At 62.8% G+C, this 16,729-nt stretch overlaps 1 protein-coding gene across 3 annotated transcripts; it reads left to right on the top strand.

Moving 5' to 3' along the window:
- The first annotated feature begins 178 nt into the window (after positions 1 to 178).
- LOC141983453 (uncharacterized) lies at positions 179 to 11,048 on the top strand. 3 transcript variants are annotated; one of them, XM_074946625.1, is made up of 5 exons: positions 179 to 404; positions 7,494 to 7,630; positions 8,504 to 8,643; positions 9,223 to 9,297; positions 9,874 to 11,048. In XM_074946625.1, the coding sequence occupies exons 4-5, from the start codon at positions 9,249 to 9,251 to the stop codon at positions 10,929 to 10,931; spliced, it is 1,107 nt and encodes a 368-aa protein (XP_074802726.1). In that variant the 5' UTR covers positions 179 to 404; positions 7,494 to 7,630; positions 8,504 to 8,643; positions 9,223 to 9,248; the 3' UTR covers positions 10,932 to 11,048. The 3 variants fall into 3 exon arrangements, with proteins under 3 accessions (XP_074802726.1, XP_074802728.1, XP_074802725.1); XM_074946627.1 differs by lacking the exon at positions 179 to 404 and adding an exon at positions 6,976 to 7,048 and having other exon boundaries at positions 9,877 to 11,048; XM_074946624.1 differs by lacking the exon at positions 179 to 404 and adding an exon at positions 6,976 to 7,048.
- Positions 11,049 to 16,729: the final 5,681 nt, after the last annotated feature.

Here is a 16,729-nt window from a genome sequence, read left to right as displayed (position 1 = left end):
CCAGGGGCCACAGGGATGTGGTGTCGGCCGCTTCCGGGATCAGCGCGGGGCCCGCGGCACAACGGGGGTGACAATCCCGCGGGCTGGATCCAAAGCCCTGACTGGCCGGATCTGGGCCGCGGCCCGTAGTTTGCCCACCCTGGTCTAGGCCAGTAACAGAAGATCCCGGTGCCCACGCCCCAGGCTCGTCCTTCAGCCCCGACCCAACCCACACTGCCCCTACTCTGAGGGCAGCACCCAGGGCGAGGGGCAGGCCCAGGGAGAGGAGCTGGGGCAGGGGGGCTGGCAGGAGTCTGTTCCCCATTTCTGCACCTTGGGGTGCCCGGCAGCTGGTAGGACCCGATCGCAGACAGACCGACTCAGTCCCTGCCCACGCGGTGCCAGATTTGGGAATGACTGGCCAGGTTTGTGCCCGTTTACCACAGAGCAGAGCGGGGGTTTCTTCAGTCACTGCAGTTACTTCACCCCTCTGGAGCGGTGCTATGCTACACCCTTTGGTTGAGAGACGTTACGGCGGCACAGATTCTGGTCTCGGGCGGGGGGATATTGCTGTGCATGTGCATACTGGGCTCCCCATGGGCGGGCGTTCCAGTGGCGCGGCGTGGGCGGGCGTTCCAGTGGCGCGGCGTGGGCGGGCGTTCCAGTGGGCGGGCGTTCCAGTGGCACGGCGTGGGCGGGCGTTCCAGTGGCGCGGCGTGGGCGGGTGCTCCAGTGGGCGGGCGTTCCAGTGGCGCGGCGTGGGCGGGTGCTCCAGTGGGCGGGCGTTCCAGTGGCGCGGCGTGGGCGGGTGCTCCAGTGGGTGGGCGTTCCAGTGGCGTGGCGTGGGCGGGTGCTCCAGTGGCGCGGCGTGGGCGGGCGTTCCAGTGGGCGGGCGTTCCAGTGGCGTGGCGTGGGCGGGCGTTCCAGTGGGCTGGCGTTCCAGTGGCGCGGCGTGGGCGGGCGTTCCAGTGGCGCGGCGTGGGCGGGCGCTCCAGTGGGCTGGCGTTCCAGTGGCGTGGCGTGGGCGGGCGTTCCAGTGGCGCGGCGTGGGCGGGCGTTCCAGTGGTGCGGCGTGGGCGGGTGCTCCAGTGGGCGGGCGTTCCAGTGGCGCGGCGTGGGCGGGCGTTCCAGTGGTGCGGCGTGGACGGGTGTTCCAGTGGTGCGGCGTGGGCGGGCGTTCCAGTGGGCAGCACGGTCTCTCTTGGGAGGTTTTGGCAACACGTGATGGGGCAGCAGTTAATTGTGCTACGGTGACTGGGGACAAGGGGTCAACTTCCCAGCATGAACTCTCTCCATCCCATAATGTCATCTCTGTCGGCACTACTGTCATAAGCGTTGCATGCCCAGGACACACAATCCTCCGGTCTCCGCAGAGCTGTCGGAAGAGCCGACGCAGCCGGGAACATGAGGATGTCTTGGAGGGCGGATTGCTGTGGGACATAGCGAGTATCAGTTGTCATGGGGCAGCTGCAGATTGTGGCACTCCCCTTGTGGGCCTGGTGGCTTGTCTACACTACAGCATTAGGTCAACCTACAGCCACGGCCGTAATTCAATCAGCTGTTGGTGTCCACACCACCCTCCTGCCGGGGCTGTGCGTCCTCACCAGGAGCGCTTGCACCAACTGAAGTGGGGCACTGAGGGGAACTGACAGCCCAGTGTGGACACTCTGGAGCCCCCACCCACCCTGCCGTTCTTGTCAGTTTCACATCTGCCATCCTCTGCGGCTCAGAGCAGCAGCCCTCTGAGAGCTGGGGGAGCTCCGAGGGGAGCTGGGAGCCTGGGCTCTGTGGAAGGGTGAAAGGGAAAAGAGGATTTGTGTGCAGTTATTTTAGTTAGGTTAAGAGACAGAGCAAGAAACAGGCCAACCTTAACCCTAATAACGGGAGATTTGTAGAAGCGGGGTTTGTGTGAGGCAGATGGGAAAACTACAAGGGACCTTGCTTTAAGATAAGAATAGCATGCACTGTTGACTAAGATAATGGGAAGAAAATGTAAACCAGAGACGGCCGGGGAAGGGGCAGCTCGAGCTGGGGAGGCGCCCAAAGGGGGCAGTTGGCAAAAGCAGTCAGGGAAGGAGAAGAACCTAGATGCTGAGCTAGCAGCTGAGCAGGACCTGGGGGCGGAGGTGAGGTGAGAAGAGAACGAGAGAATAAAAGCAGGGGACGGGGAAGTGTGAAGGCAGAAAGAAGGAAAATAGAAAAGGTTTCAGGTCAGGAGAAGCAGAAAAGGTAGAGCTGGGTACGTGAGCAGACACTCATAGAGAAGGGAAGCAGAGGGAAATGAAATCTGCAGATGTCCTGGAGTGAGAGACTCAAGGGAAAACACTGAAAGGAAATATAACTGGTGAAAAAGGGACTTGATCAAAAAGCTGGGCTAGATGAAAACAGACCCTGAAAGCAGTAAATGAGAAGCCCACTCACATAGGGCCTAATGTATATGAACAGAGAGAATGTCTGAACGCTTTTGAAGGAATACAGTCCAAAGATCCCTAATGGACACGTGAGGGCCCACTTGGTGAAGAAACCCACTTGTGGATGCTCGGTGAAAAGAGTTGCAGCCGCAGGAACGTCGAATCTAAGGAGCACGTCAAGCCGAAGTTTCCCTCCATCCCTCTGGCCGTCCCCTCCACACTCCCTGTTTCTCTGAGGTTACTCTTGGGCTCTACCCGCCTCTGTCCCTCCACTGTCCCCCTCTTCTCCTCCACTGTCACTTCCCCTCCCTCACTGTTTGTCACTTTCTCAGAGGGAGAGGCTACCTCCTCTCCAACAGGGAAGGACAGCACCTTCGCCCTGAAGACACCTTTGTACCCCTGACGGGGTCGAGTCCCTTTCCCACATTTAGACTTGCAGCATCAGTGGGAAGTCATTTTGGAGTCGGAAAATCCACCGTGGAAGCCATTGTCATGCAAGTGTGCAGGGCCATTCATCATCTTCTGCGATGCAGGACTGTGACTCTTGGCACCGTGCGGGACATAGGGGGTGGATCTGCAGCAGTGGGGGTCCCAAACTACAGGGGGGTGATCGGTGGCGTGCATACCCTTATTTCAGCACCAGAGCACGTTCCGACAGAGCACATCGACAGAAAGGGCTGCTTTTCTGGGTTTACACAAGTGTTGGTGGGTCACCAGGGACACTTCACCAACACCGGTGTGGGGTGGCCAGCGAAGGTGCGTGATGCACACACCTTTAAGAACACAGGGCTGTTCACAAAGCTACAAGCAGGGACTCTTTCCCAAGCGGCAGATTGCCATTAACAATGTTGAAATGCCAATAGTGATCCTGGGGGACCAGCCTACCTCTTGCTCCTGAAGCCGCACATTGGCCACTGCAACAGCACCCAGGGAAAAGGCAACTCCTGGCTCAGCAGGTGCCGAGTGGCAGGGGAATGTGCTTTTGGTCGGCTAAAGGGACACTGGTATTGTTTACTCAAATGATCGGATCTCAGTGAAAAAAATCCCAGTGGTTATACCTGCCTGCCCTGCCCTGCATCGAACCTCTGAGGCACAGGGGGAAGTTGCCGCCGGGCTGGAGAGCGGAGGTGGAGCAGCTCTCTGCTGCGTTCAAGCAGCCGGGCACAAAGGTTATTAGAAGAGCTCTGAGATGAGCTATGTGGTTCAGGGAGGCTTGAAGAGCACTTCAACCATGAGAGTAGTTAAGAACTCAATAGCATTTGTCACATATAATTTTGACAGGCTTCTGCACCCCTTTTGGTTTATGTCCCACCCTCCGGTCTCATATTTGGACAGGTATGCTTTGGCATAGGGATGGTCCAGGTGCCAGGCTCTGGCAGCGCCAGGGCGAGACCCCCACCCTGGCTGGAGTCAAGGCGCCAGAGGCCGGGATGGTCCGGGTGGCAGGCCCCGGCAGCGGCAGGGCGAGACCCCCGCCCTGGCTGGAGTCAAGGTGCTGGAGGCCGGGATGGTCCGGGTGCTAGGCCCCGGCAGCGGCAGGGTGAGACCCCCGCCCTGGCTGGAGTCACGGCGCTGGAGGCCGGGATGGTCTGGGTGCTAGGCAGCGGCAGGGCGAGACCCCCGCCCTGGCTGGAGTCAAGGCGCCGGAGGCCGGGATGGTCTGGGTGCCAGGCCCCGGCAGCGGCAGGGCGAGACCCCCGCCCTGGCTGGAGTCACGGCGCCGGAGGCCGGGATGGTCCGGGTGCTAGGCCCCGGCAGCGGCAGGGCGAGACCCCCACCCTGGCTGGAGTCACGGCGCCGGAGGCCGGGATGGTCTGGGTGCTAGGCCCCAGCAGCGGCAGGGCGAGACCCCCGCCCTGGCTGGAGTCAAGGCGCCGGAGGCCGGGATGGTCCGGGTGCCAGGCCCCGGCAGCGGCAGGGCGAGACCCCCGCCCTGGCTGGAGTCACGGCGCTGGAGGCCGGGATGGTCTGGGTGCTAGGCCCCGGCAGCGGCAGGGCGAGACCCCCGCCCTGGCTGGAGTCACGGCGCCGGAGGCCGGGATGGTCCGGGAGCTAGGCCCCGGTAGCGGCAGGGTGAGACCCCCGCCCTGGCTGGAGTCAAGGCGCCAGAGGCCGGGATGGTCCGGGTGCCAGGCCCCGGCAGCGGCAGGGCGAGACCCCCGCCCTGGCTGGAGTCACGGCGCCGGAGGCCGGGATGGTCCGGGTGCCAGGCCCCGGCAGCAGCAGGGCGAGACCCCCACCCTGGCTGGAGTCACGGCGCCGGAGGCCGCGATGGTCCGGGTGCCAGGCCCCGGCAGCGGCAGGGTGAGACCCCCGCCCTGGCTGGAGTCACGGCGCCAGAGGCCAGGATGGTCCGGGTGCCAGGCCCCGGCAGCGGCAGGGCGAGACCCCCGCGCTGGCTGGAGTCACGGCGCCGGAGGCCGCGATGGTCCGGGTGAAAGGCCCCGGCAGCGGCAGGGCCAGGCTCTGTGGAACATAAGGTGGCATCACCAGCTGTGCTCGGGGGCTGTTCTGGATAGTGGATGTGCCATGTCCCGTCCCAGCTCTGTCATTGCTTGGTTCTGAGCTGGCCCACCCCGCCCGCCTCTGGGGTCTCCGTGGCTCTGTAGTGGGGATGCCCCAGCATGGAGATAGGATGTCATTGCTTTCTGCCTTCTCCCCATTTGCCTGCTCGGGGAGTGTTTCATCCCGGGGGCTGCAGGGTCAGCCACCCCCACTTGATGCGGAATGCCAGCGAGTCTCACAGGGCCACTTCCCCGCTGCTCCTTCTCTCTCTGTTGTTTCTCTTGTTCTGAGGGGAGTCACCAAGGCTGAGGTGCGAAGCGTTATGCTGAGCGTGGGCCTCGCCTGCCTCTCTGCAGCGAGCATCCAGGGTGCTGGGTGCAATCAGGAGCTTGTATTCCCTGCCCAGGAAGATCACCCTTTGCCACAGGACTGAGCTCCAGCATCCAAGGGTTCAGGGAAGAGCCACAAGAATGATTCCAGGCTTAGAAAACATGCCTTAGAGCAGTGGTCCCCAAACTGTGGGGCACGACCCCCTAGGGGGGCACATGGCAAGGCCGGGGCCAGCCCCCCAGGTGGCAAGGAGGGAGCACCCCCAGCCCCGCTCCACCCCCAGCGGAAGCTCCACTCCGCCCCCTGTTCTGTCCTCATTCCCTGTCTGTCCCTAGGCCAGCTCGTCCTCCAGCCCCAGTTCTGCCCCCAGCTCAGCTGCTGAGCCAACTGCAATAACGGGGGAGGGGGGGCAGGGACGGATTCCATTCCTGGTAAGGGAAGGCGTGATGGGAAAAGTTTGGGCAGTAGCTCTCCCGCACTGTCCAGCTCTGGCTTCTGACCTGGCCAGGGGGCACAGAGGGGAGAGAAGGGGATGGAGCTGATCTGGAACTGTCCTGCTCTTGCACTGTAGTTTCAGGGGGGACAACACCCCCATGTCCCCCCAACTCTGCCTAGGGGCTCAGGGCTTCTGCCCCATGGGGAGCACTGGGGCTCCGGAATTCAGCCCTGCTGCTCCCAGCTTCAGTCCTGCAGGAGGCGCTGGGGCTCAGGCTCCGAGTTTTGGCCATGTGGTCTCAGGGACCCCCAGCGGGACGTGGACGCCCTATTGAGAACCACTGGCCTTGACCATGCGTAGGGCTGCCTCAGTGCAGGGGACTGGCCTAGGTGACCCCGCGAGGTCCCTGCCAGGCCTTCGACTCTGGTGCAGCACGACTCGAATGCAGGGCCAGCCCAGCCGCCCCGGCCCAGGGGCGTGACGCTAAAGTCTCTTGACGTAACTCTCCAGCCCCCTTTCCGAACTCTGAGCCTGCGCCCGGGGGGGCGTAGCCGAGAGGGCCGGCCTGCTCGCTCGCCTGCAAAGACCTTTTCCTATGGGTTTATTTGCTTTATTGTAACAGATTCACAGGTTAAAAGGAGAGGAGGACTTGGGGCGCCTTCGAGACCAACCCACTGATTTGAGCTCAAGCTTCCCTGAGCTACAGCTCACCGCACCGGGGGCCTGCGGGGGACAACACAGCGCGGAGACCTGAATACACAGAGACCATGACACAGCCCCACTCGGGCCCCGCCCCTCCCCGCAGGCCCCGCCCCCTGCCCGCGGGCCCCGCCCCGGCCCCTCCCCGCAGGCCCCGCCCCGCTCGGGCCCCGCCCCCTCCCCGCGGGCCCCGCCCCCTCCCCGCAGGCCCCGCCCCTGCCCCCAGGCCCCGCCCCGCTCGGGCCCAGCCCCGCTCTCCCCCTGGGCGGGGAAAGCCGAGCGCGCTGCCGGGAGCCCCTCCCCAGCGCCGGAGCGTCTGCACAAGCGCCCGCTCGGCCGACGATCCTGGCATGCAGCGCGCTCCCCACCCCCACTCCCGGCATGCAGCGCGGCGGGGGTTCCCCCCCATTCTCCCGGCATGCAGCGCGCTCCCCCCCCACTCCCGGCATGCAGCGCGGCGGGGGTCCCCCCCATTCTCCCGGCATGCAGCGCGGCGCCCCTCCTCTCCCGCCATGCAGCGCGGCGGGGGTCCCCCCCATTCTCCCGGCATGCAGCGCGGCGCCCCCCCTCTCCCGGCATGCAGCGCGGCGGGCCCCGGCCGGAGCGGCTGCTGCTGACCCGGCCGCGCTGGCGGAGCCGGCCCTGGCCGAGGCCCCGCCCCCAACCTGGCCGGGCGGGGGGCGCGCAGGTGAGGGCTGCCTCGTGCCTGGGCGTTGCCGTGGGGACGGGGGAGACAACGCAGCTACCCCCCCCGCGCCCCCCCACCGCAGGGCTCCCCCCTCCCCCCCGCTCCCCCCCAGCGCAGGGGCCTGAGGGGCTGTGACCCCCCCGTCCCCCCTCCCAGCGCAGGGTCCTGAGGGGCTGTGACCCCCCCCGTCCCCCCTCCCAGCGCAGGGGCCTGTGGGGTGTGACCCCCCCGTCCCCCCTCCCAGCGCAGGGGCCTGTGGGGTGTGACCCCCCCGTCCCCCCTCCCAGCGCAGGGGCCTGTGGGGTGTGACCCCCCCGTCCCCTCCCAGCGCAGGGTCCCGGGGGGCTGTGACCCCCCCGTCCCCCCTCCCAGCGCAGGGGCCTGAGGGGTGTGACCCCCCCCATATAGGGCCCAGGGGTGCTGAGCTGCGCCCCCTCTGTTGCAGGTGCCGGTGCCGAGTGAGGACGTCTCCGTCTCCCGCCCCGCGGGCCTGGGTGGCAGGAGTGGAGCGGCAGAGCCGTGGGCCGGGGACGGTGGAGCCTGTGGCCTGGCGGTGGGAGGATAAAGCCGCGTGAATTACAGGTGGGAGAGACCCCCCTCGGGCACGGCTCGCCCGGGTGGGAGAGACCCCCCTCGGGCACGGCTCGCCCGGGTGGGCTCCTGCCAGTGCCTTGGAGCGGGTCCTCAGGCCCAGTCTTTGCATGCTGCTCTCACGGGCTAGTTGGAGTGAAAAGGGCCATGTGTCAGAGAGGCCTGAGCCAGAACATCTGGAAATAGCCAGGCCTCAAGCCCCAGCTTTGACTGCGCTCTGCTGCCCACTGGCTCTGAGCTGCCTCCAGCATCCCAGGGCAATTCAAGGGCTGGGAATCCAGCTGGAGCTCGCTGGGTTAGTGTCTCCAGGAGACAGGTCGGCGGTGCCATGAGCGCCGTCTGCCGGTGCCCGGAGCCCGGTCTGTGCAGGGGAGGGGGCTCTGCGGCAGACGGCCCTTCGCTCCGACAGGCAGGGCCTGGACGAGAGCTGTCCTGGCTGGGAATAAGGAGCCGCTTTTCCCTGGGCAGGGTCACCCCGTTTGGAACAGCTGAGCTGGTGGGGGAGTGTGTGTGTCAGTGAATCCAGGCCAGGCGTCTCTCTGACAGCCCTACTCTAACTCAGCCGGCTGGGCCGGGCCGGATGCAGGAGTCCCTGGGGGAGAGCTCTGCACTGGGCTCTGCAAGAGGCTGAGTGGGGTGGGCAGAACGGTCCCCCAGCCTGAAATCTCTGACCCCGGGGAAGTTCCATGCTAGTCTGCAAGCTGTGAACCCATAGCTACTTAGAGGGAGGACACCTGACCTGCCCCCCCCCCCCGCCCCATGGGGCAGGCCAGAGTCTGCAGCATCTTTCTGACCCCTGTGCACTGACTTCATAGGGGCTGGAGCCCCTGGCTTCCCCCATTTACCCTCCCTATACCGGCACAGGGTCCATCTGGGCTCAGACTTGGAGAGTAACTCTTACTGCACCAGATCGATCGCACAGGCTGAGGATCTCGGATACTTCACACACCCTTGCCTATGAGCACCAAGATCCCCTGGGCTGAGGGGTCAGCGTTAAGGGGAAGGTAAGCAAGGGGGTGGGGCAGATTCAGGCTCGTAGAGCTCCCAGCCTGCGGGGTGTGTGCTGAGCTGCTTAATCTTATCGTCAGACTTGTGCCAGCTCTGTGCTGGTGAGTGGGTGCCCCGGCCTGGCTCGGAGCTGGGCGGGGAGAGGGCCAGTGGTTCTGGGCACGGGGTCAGAACTGCTCCTTGTTTCTGTAAACACCCTTTGCTGCCCATAATGAGCCGCATTGGAGAAGGCAGCAAGCGGGCAGTGCTCGCAGGTGCCGTAGGAGGAGTAGCTGGGACAGCTGTGCTGCCCTTGCTGCATGCCTGGGGGGGCCTGGGGAGCAGTGCACCCACCCAGCTCCCCCCCTCCCGCTTGCCTGGCTGGTGCTTCCACCAGAACTGCCGAGCTTGAAACCCAGCTCGTGTGCTGGGCTGGACCGGACCCGCCTGGAGCACACAGGATGGCCTCCCTCCACACCGCGCACCTGGCTGGGGAGCTGTGAATTACCTGCCCGTCTCCTGCTCACACCTTCCCACTCCAAAGCTGCCTGGCAGCGTCTCCAGCGAACGTGCCTGTGACCTCGGTGTCTCTGCAGATCCCGCCCCAGAGGGCGCCTCTGAGATGGAGCCAAGTGTTGGGGGCAGAGGAATCCCAGATGCTCCTCGTGCAGGTGAGTGATGCTGACTCAGCACAGGGGGGCACCGTCCCGGTAGTGAAATGCCAGCGGACGGGCATCCTGCACTAGTGCGCCAGGCCCAGCAGCATGGCTGGAGCTTGCCAGGGGAGACCTCCCTGACATTCCCAGCTGGCCTGTGGGTTGCTGCGCTGCCCCCGGGCCCACCCTTCCTGGGGAGCAGGCATCTTGGCAGTACGCAGGCTGCGCTGTTCGTGGAGCTCCTGGGGCAGCCCTCAGTGCCGCGAACCCTGGGTTAGTCCTGGCCCCACGGGGGAGCTGGATGTGTCCCAGGGAATCCACTCCCAGGACAAACCCCTGCCTGATGGCACCACCCAGAATGACTCCAACACCTCCTGCTCGCAGCTGGTGCCAGAGCACTTGGGAGATGGGCGTGGGGAGCCAAGGGGGAGAGAGGCTTGTTCGCTGCAGGGCTCCCTGCCCGGTGCCTGCAGCAGGTGAGTTGGGGCTGGGGATCCCCCACAGGGAGTGCTGGGGTGTGGGGGCTCTGGCCCAACACGGGGAGTTTGCATCCCAGCCACTCTGGGCTCCTTCCTGATTCTGTTTCCGCAGCAGGCGCTGGGGGCTGGAGCATCAGAGAGGAGCAGAGCGACACGCCAGGATCCCGGGAAGTGAAAGCAGAGAGCGTGGCTGAGAGTCTGGGATGTGGGGAGCTCCTGGCCCCGGGGAGCGGCTGTGTCAGGGGCGTGCTGCTGATCTGCACTGAGTGCGGGGAGAGCTTTGGGCATCACGGGGCCCTGATCGCCCACCAGCGAGGCCACGCCAGGCAGGGGGCTGGGCCCTTCACCTGCCCCCAGTGCCAGAAGGGCTTCAAGCACAGAGCCAGCCTGGTGGCCCACCAGCGCGTGCACACAGGCGAGCGCCCCTACGCCTGTGCCCAGTGCGGGAGGGGCTTCCGCTACAAGACTTGCCTGGCGGTGCACCAGCGCGCCCACTCCGGCCAGCGCCCCCACAAGTGCCCGCAGTGCAGCACGGCCTTCCTGCAGCGCGGGGACCTGCACGTCCACCTGCGCACGCACACGGGCGAGCGCCCCTTCGCCTGCCCCGCCTGCGGCCTCCGCTTCCCGTCCCGCCGGACCCTCGCCTGCCACCAGCGCCAGCACCCGGACCTGGGCCCCCACCGGTGCCAGCAGTGCGGGCGCAGCTTCCGCCACAAGCGCAACCTGGTGCGGCACCAGCGCGGCCATGCCGGCGCCCAGCCCTACCACTGCCCCGAGTGCGGGGAGGGCTTCTGCTACAAGCAGAGCCTGGTGGCCCACCAGCGGGAGCACGCCGCCCCCCGGCCCTACCCCTGCCCCCAGTGCGGCACCAGCTTCCAGCACCAGGCCAACCTGGCCATCCACCAGCAGAGCCACGCCCCCCCGGCCACCTACACCTGCCCCCAGTGCCAGCAGAGCTTCAAGTACAAGGGCTACCTGCGCATGCACCAGCGGAAGCACTCAGCCCCCGAGGCCGAGGGGCGGGAGTGCCAGGCCCTGCACGGCGGGGGGAGGCTCTTCACCTGCACTCAGTGTGGGAAAGGCTTCAAGAATAACGGCTTCCTCATCATCCACCAGCGAGCCCACGCGGCCGGGGCACGGAGTGCCAGCCCCGCCCCTTGGGGCACCTAGCCCCTCTGCCAGGCCGTGTGCCATCAGCGTTGCCCAGGAGCTGCAGCAAGGAGCTCTGAGCATGGCCAGGAGGGGCCCAGCCTGCCGACGGGGTGCTGTCCATGGGCCCGGTGCTAGAGGGAGGGGAGGGCTGGGCTGCTCAAACCCAGGGTGTCCAACTTAGGCTACTGGGCGTTGTCTGAAAGCACCAGCTCCGGGAGTCCTGGGGGAACGGCAGCTTTGGATTCAAAGCGCGGCTGTGGTGCTGGCAGGCGAAGGGCTAGTGGGGTGTCTGAGCACGTGGGGTATGTGGGGCCGGGGCTGGGCCTTTCTGCTGCTGGCTGCCTGCCCTGTTGCCAGGTGGGTTTACCAGCCATGCCTGGTGCCTCCTAATTCCCTCTCTGGGCCCCTCTGCCCCATTTGCCCTTCAGGGTAGAAGCTGCTGAGCCTGGACTGCAAAGTCCCTGGATGTGGCCCCTTGGGGCATGATGGGCCCTGGTCGGGGGCAGTTTTCTGGCTGGTGCGCCCAGCTGTGAGGGGCTTTGCCTTGGCATGCCCCCCGTGAGCCTGCTGCTGGGAGCCGGCAGGTAAAAAGGGGGCCCAAGTGTGTTGCGGGGGCTGGAGGAAACACCTGCCCTGAGACACTCGCTGGGCTCAGTCTGCTCCAGAGCTGCCTGGATCGCGGCGCAGCCGGGCGTCCCACAGAAGCAGAGCCAGCCACTGGCACAGCGCTGACACTGGACCCCTTCAGACTGAAATAAGGCGGATGTTAACATAGCCCATCCCCCCGCAAGCCACTCCTGGGGTGTTACTCCCTCACCCCCACCACACCAAGCTGCCCAGATGTGGGGGTCTCTGCACTGGGTCAGAGCCTGACCCCATTGCCGGGGGGTGGGCAGGCCCTGGGTAAAGCAGGGGCTGAAGGCCCTGGCCCTAGAGGTGTGGGGCTCCTGCCGGAGGGGGCTGTTAGTGGCTGCTGGAGCCCTGTGGCCAGACCCACGAGTCCCACTGGGCTCTGCTCCAGCACGGGGCTGGCTGCATGGATCGTGGTCGTGGCGTGGGTGGGAGGCAGGTCCAGCCCCCCTGTGGCTAATCGCCACCTCCCTGCTGAGGCTGGTGGCAGGAGCCAGTGCTTACCTGGGCCCCAGCGTGCTCCGGAGACCAGGGGCCAGACCCCAGCTCAGCTCCACTCGACACCCAGGCTGAGGGGCTGCAGCGGCCAGAGCTGGCGGGAGATCGGGGCACGGCTGGTGTGGCTGGAGAAGTGAAGCTGAAGTGCTGCAAGAAGGCCTGGGATCCGGCTGGTGCGTGTTCTGCCAAGCTCCCTGCCCCCCGTCTGCAGAGCCGCTGAGGTCCCAAGCGTCCCCTGTTCTGGGGCTGCACGCAGGATCGCTGCCTGCATCGCCTGCCGGCAGCGCTCAGCATAGCAGCGTCCTCGTCGGCAGCCGCCTGGCTGCGGCCCCTGCGGAAAGGCTGGTGCTGGGCAAGCGGATGCGCAGGGCGGGGAAAGACATGGTCACTCGGCCAATGCTCTGGGCTGCATCCAGCGGGGTGCAGAAGGGGGGGGGAATCGTGCCCCACCCCTGCTCAACATACATAGCAGAGCTGTGCAGGGGAGAGGAGCAAACCTCAGGCTGACCAGTTACCCCAGCACAGCCCGTGGGGCTCTGACCCCCCATCTCCCAGTCCGAAGAGTGTTCTGGGCAACGCCCATATTTCTGGGCACCCCAAGAGCTGACCTGCCTTGACCGCTCTCTGTGTTGTAGGCAGAGCCGGCAGCCTGGATGTGCGGCCTGGCCCATCCCCTTGTGAGTGTCTGGGTCCCCGTGGCTTAGAGCCTGAGCAGGCTGCAAGTCTCCCGGCTGGGTTCTGTCTCAGCTTCAGCCAGCTGCTCCAGCCGCCTCCGAGCAGGGTCAGCGGAAAGGCGGCCGTTTGCCCCGGCGGGAATATTCTGCTGGGTGGTTGGGAAGCTCCCCACCTTGGAGCCGGGGTGTCCCTTTTGCTGGTCCCAGGGAAAGTCAGCAAGTGACAAGCCCAGAGCAATTGTAGGTCACGTGTGCAGGAGAGGATGGACAGGGCCCAGAGTCAGCTCCAGGGAGGTGACTTTCCCAACAGTGCGCACAAACTCTGGGGCAGGGGCAGACTCCAGTTCTCCAGGGCAACATTCAGCTGCCTTACCCATGAAACCATCCTCCCACAATCCCCCGTCCCGTTCAGCGTGCACCTTCCGCCTCCTGCAGCCATTCCTGCCACCCCAGGCTCCTGCACTGCACAGCCAGGGTTCGTCCCCATGGCCTGTCTGTCCTGTGCACCCAATGAGGCGGGGACCTGTGGGAAGCACAGGGTGTGAGCTTAATGCCGACACCCAAGGGAGGGGTGGCGGAAAGCTTCACTCTGGCATCTAACTTTGGGGCTGGATTTTCACACCCTCGTGCTCTTTCACTGTACAGTATTTATTAAATAGTGTTAAATCCCCTACAGCTGCCCATCCGCGGCCAGCGTATGACTGGGTTGGGTGTGGGGGTGTCACATCTTTCCACAGTGTGCGCCCGGACTGTGGAACTCACTGCCACAAGGCAGGGAGGAGAGCCAGCACCCAGCAGGGCTCAAAAAGGGGCCGGGTGTTTTCCTGGGGCCTGAGAACATGGAGCTCGGAGAGGAAGGGATCTGGGAGAAAGACTGCCTCTCGCAGCAGGGCCAGGGACTGTGCATTGGGGCTGCCTTCACCCTTGGCTAGTGAGGACGGGGAGGGAAAAAGGCTGCAGTGACCAGGCACGGCACAGCAAGGTCAGTGTCTGATGGGCAAGCTCAGCATGACTGTTGTATTCCTTTAGCTGGAATAAAAGCCCCGGGTCACTGTCCGGTGTTAGTGTCAAGGACCTCAGCGTGCGTAGCACAATGGCAAATGCACCATTGAAAATCCTTTTAACCCAGGACACAGAAGCAGGGAAGCCAGTTAAAGCCCTTGAAATGTGAAGTCTTGAGATACAGCGATGATCTCTTCGTCCTCTGGACAGACGCCCTAAACGCCCTCAGAGTTTGCCACCCCACTCCCTCCCGGCTAGTAAACTCTAGAGCGCTCCCACACCACGGTCAGCTTTCACAATGGAACCTGACAGACAACCATATACAAGAAACCCGCAGATCACCACCCCAAACGCACCGAGACACCTGGTATCTACAGCCAGGCCCTCCGCTACCACAGAATATGCTCCAAGGAGAAAGTACGGGATATGCGCCTTAACATACCTTGGATTGCATCATGGAACAGGCTCCCCAGGTACCCTAAGCCTGTAAGATCTGAGGCTTCTGCAGTAAAGACAGCAGCCATCAGCCAAGAAGCAGGAAGTCACAACCTCACGCTCCATCTAAATTACATTAAAACAATGTCCTCTCAGGCTGTTCAGAAGGCTCCTGTCCTAATACCACCCATCATCACCAGATAATAATATCGCTTTTAAAATGGTTAAAGAAAGCTTTGTTTGATGGCATCTGTCCGGCAAGACACCACTTATCGACAGTCGTGGGTGTGAAATCCCGACTTTATTATTGTTTTGTCTTTATGGTCCCCACGTCTCTACTGTTTATCTGTCGGGTCTCTGTCTGGTTCTTTGAGTGATTCTGGCTGCAGTGTAACTAATTCCCCAGGATTGGCACCAGCGGAGGCGGTGGGGTCTGAGCTGGTGAAGGAGCGTTCCACCGTAGGTGAGGCTTGGTTAAGGAATCGTTTCGTACCATGACTGGTAACGTACAAATAGGCAGGGTGTAAGTGCCATGATAAAACTTGGGGTCCCAGACGAACCTGGAGGAAGAACTCCCCTCCAGGACACAGCCCAGCGCAAGTTAAAGCTGCCAGAAGACCCTGCAGTGCCGCAGCCGGCCCTCCAGACGACTTGAGCTTTGCCTGGCCGGGGGGAAGATCGGCTGTGTGCTCGGGTGTGGTGTGCATTGTGTGCTCAGTGGGGCATTCTGTCTGGTAACCGTTAATAAATACCGGTTAAGGATATTATTGTTTAAGGCTCTTTCACCGGGGAAAGGCCCTGCAGAGCCGTGAGTCAACTGGGAATGGGTATTAGCCCGGAGCCCATGGAAGGGTAAAGTTGGGTCTCTTACTTCCTGAGTACCCAAAAGAGAAGGTAGGGATAAGAAGAGAACCTGGCTCAGTACATGAAAAACCCCAACAGCCACTCACCCCGCGCACTTTAGTTGGGTTCCAGTGTGGGGCAGTAGATGACATATGGGGTATCTTTAAACAATTGCAACCCATAGTGGGACCCCATCCTGGAAGAAGTTTTTCCTGAACCCCCTCTTCTGGCCTTCAAGCAACCCCCCAACCTCACCAAGCTCATCATCAGAAGCAAGCTCCCCTCAGACCAGGACACAGTGACTCAAAGCGGCGCCAGACCAACAGATGGAAAACCTGCAGCCATAGCTCCACTGTGACAATGATCAACACCCCGCACGACACACTTTTCAAGGTCCAAGGGTCCTACACATGCCTATCACAAGATGTGGGGTACCTCGTCCAGTGCGCTAAATGCCCCAATAACCGCTGTGTGGGTGAAACCAGACAATCACAGTGCACTCAAATGACCTCACACAGGAAAATGGTAAAAGACAAAAACATCCTATCACCGGTGGGGAACACGTCTCACAATGCAATCACTCCTCAAAGGAGACCAGCACAACCCTTTCAACAGACAAGCCTGGGAGCGTCAATTCATTGCTCTGCTAGACACTAAACCTCATGGGCTAACGAAAGACACTGACTATGGCGTATTACAACAATCTGTAACCCAGTGTTGAGGAAAATGAGTCACACCGTCTGTTTGGTTCAAGCAGTCTGAGGGCCCTTTATTGGTGAATACAAGCATGCAGGGAGAAGGAGACAGAGATGGTCACACACAGGTGCCACCCTGGTCTCCCCCGTCCCGCCCCTAGAATACCAGTCTCAGATAGTTTTTTACATTTTAGTCAAATGATACATTTCCTTAATTTTTTATCACTCAAGCATTGTTAATAAAGCCTTATAAGGCACCAAGGTAAACAGCTTTCTCATTAGCATTGTGTTGACGCACTTCGTTATTATCAAAATCTGCGGTTTGCTTGTGGCAGTGTTTGGCTAAGGGCTGTTGCCGGTTTGGGGCGGGTGGTACGTAACAGGCAGCTAGGCGAAAGGGTGGCCTAGTTCGTTATCTGTGTCAAAATACCACGGCCCAGCATATGCTCGTAGCGTAAGCGAAGTCTTACGGGATGCAGGCCTGTAGGTCGCTTGTGTTACTGCATTCGCATCTAGTGCATAGGTCTTGTCACAAAGTGGGCTAAGGTCAGGTCAACAATACTTTCCCCCACACCAGTAACCCCCCTTTCTGGGGCCTTTGACAGGAGACGTGTTAATGGGCCACCTCTCCTCAAATGGCCTCAGGATCTGTATTAACTCCTTCTGCGAAACATCTGGTGCACCTTGGATTTAGTTGTGATGCTCTGGGTATGTCTGCACTGCAATGTAAGCCCAGGGCTCAAACGCTGACTCAAGCCTACCCCCTCCCACCTGTCTACACGCAAATCACACTAACCCAGGGCTTGGACCCAGGGTCCCATGGGGATGGAGGGGCTAAACCTGAGTCAAGCCAGGACCCGGGGTCAAGCCCTATTGCTTTGTAGTTTAGTTGTAGACCCCATTGGACTTGTGCTCTGGAACTCTGCCAAAAGGATCCCGCGGGCCCATGGGTCGACTTTGCTCTGGGCAGTCGGTCTCCCACGTTGCACCACAAACAAAGGGCTAGAATGGCCCCATTTGGGGAGGGCGCTAGGAAGTC

The sequence above is a fragment of the Natator depressus genome, chromosome 2 (assembly GCF_965152275.1).
Source record: "Natator depressus isolate rNatDep1 chromosome 2, rNatDep2.hap1, whole genome shotgun sequence".
NCBI lineage: Eukaryota > Metazoa > Chordata > Testudines > Cheloniidae > Natator > Natator depressus.
This window is presented reverse-complemented; position numbering and strand designations above follow the sequence as displayed.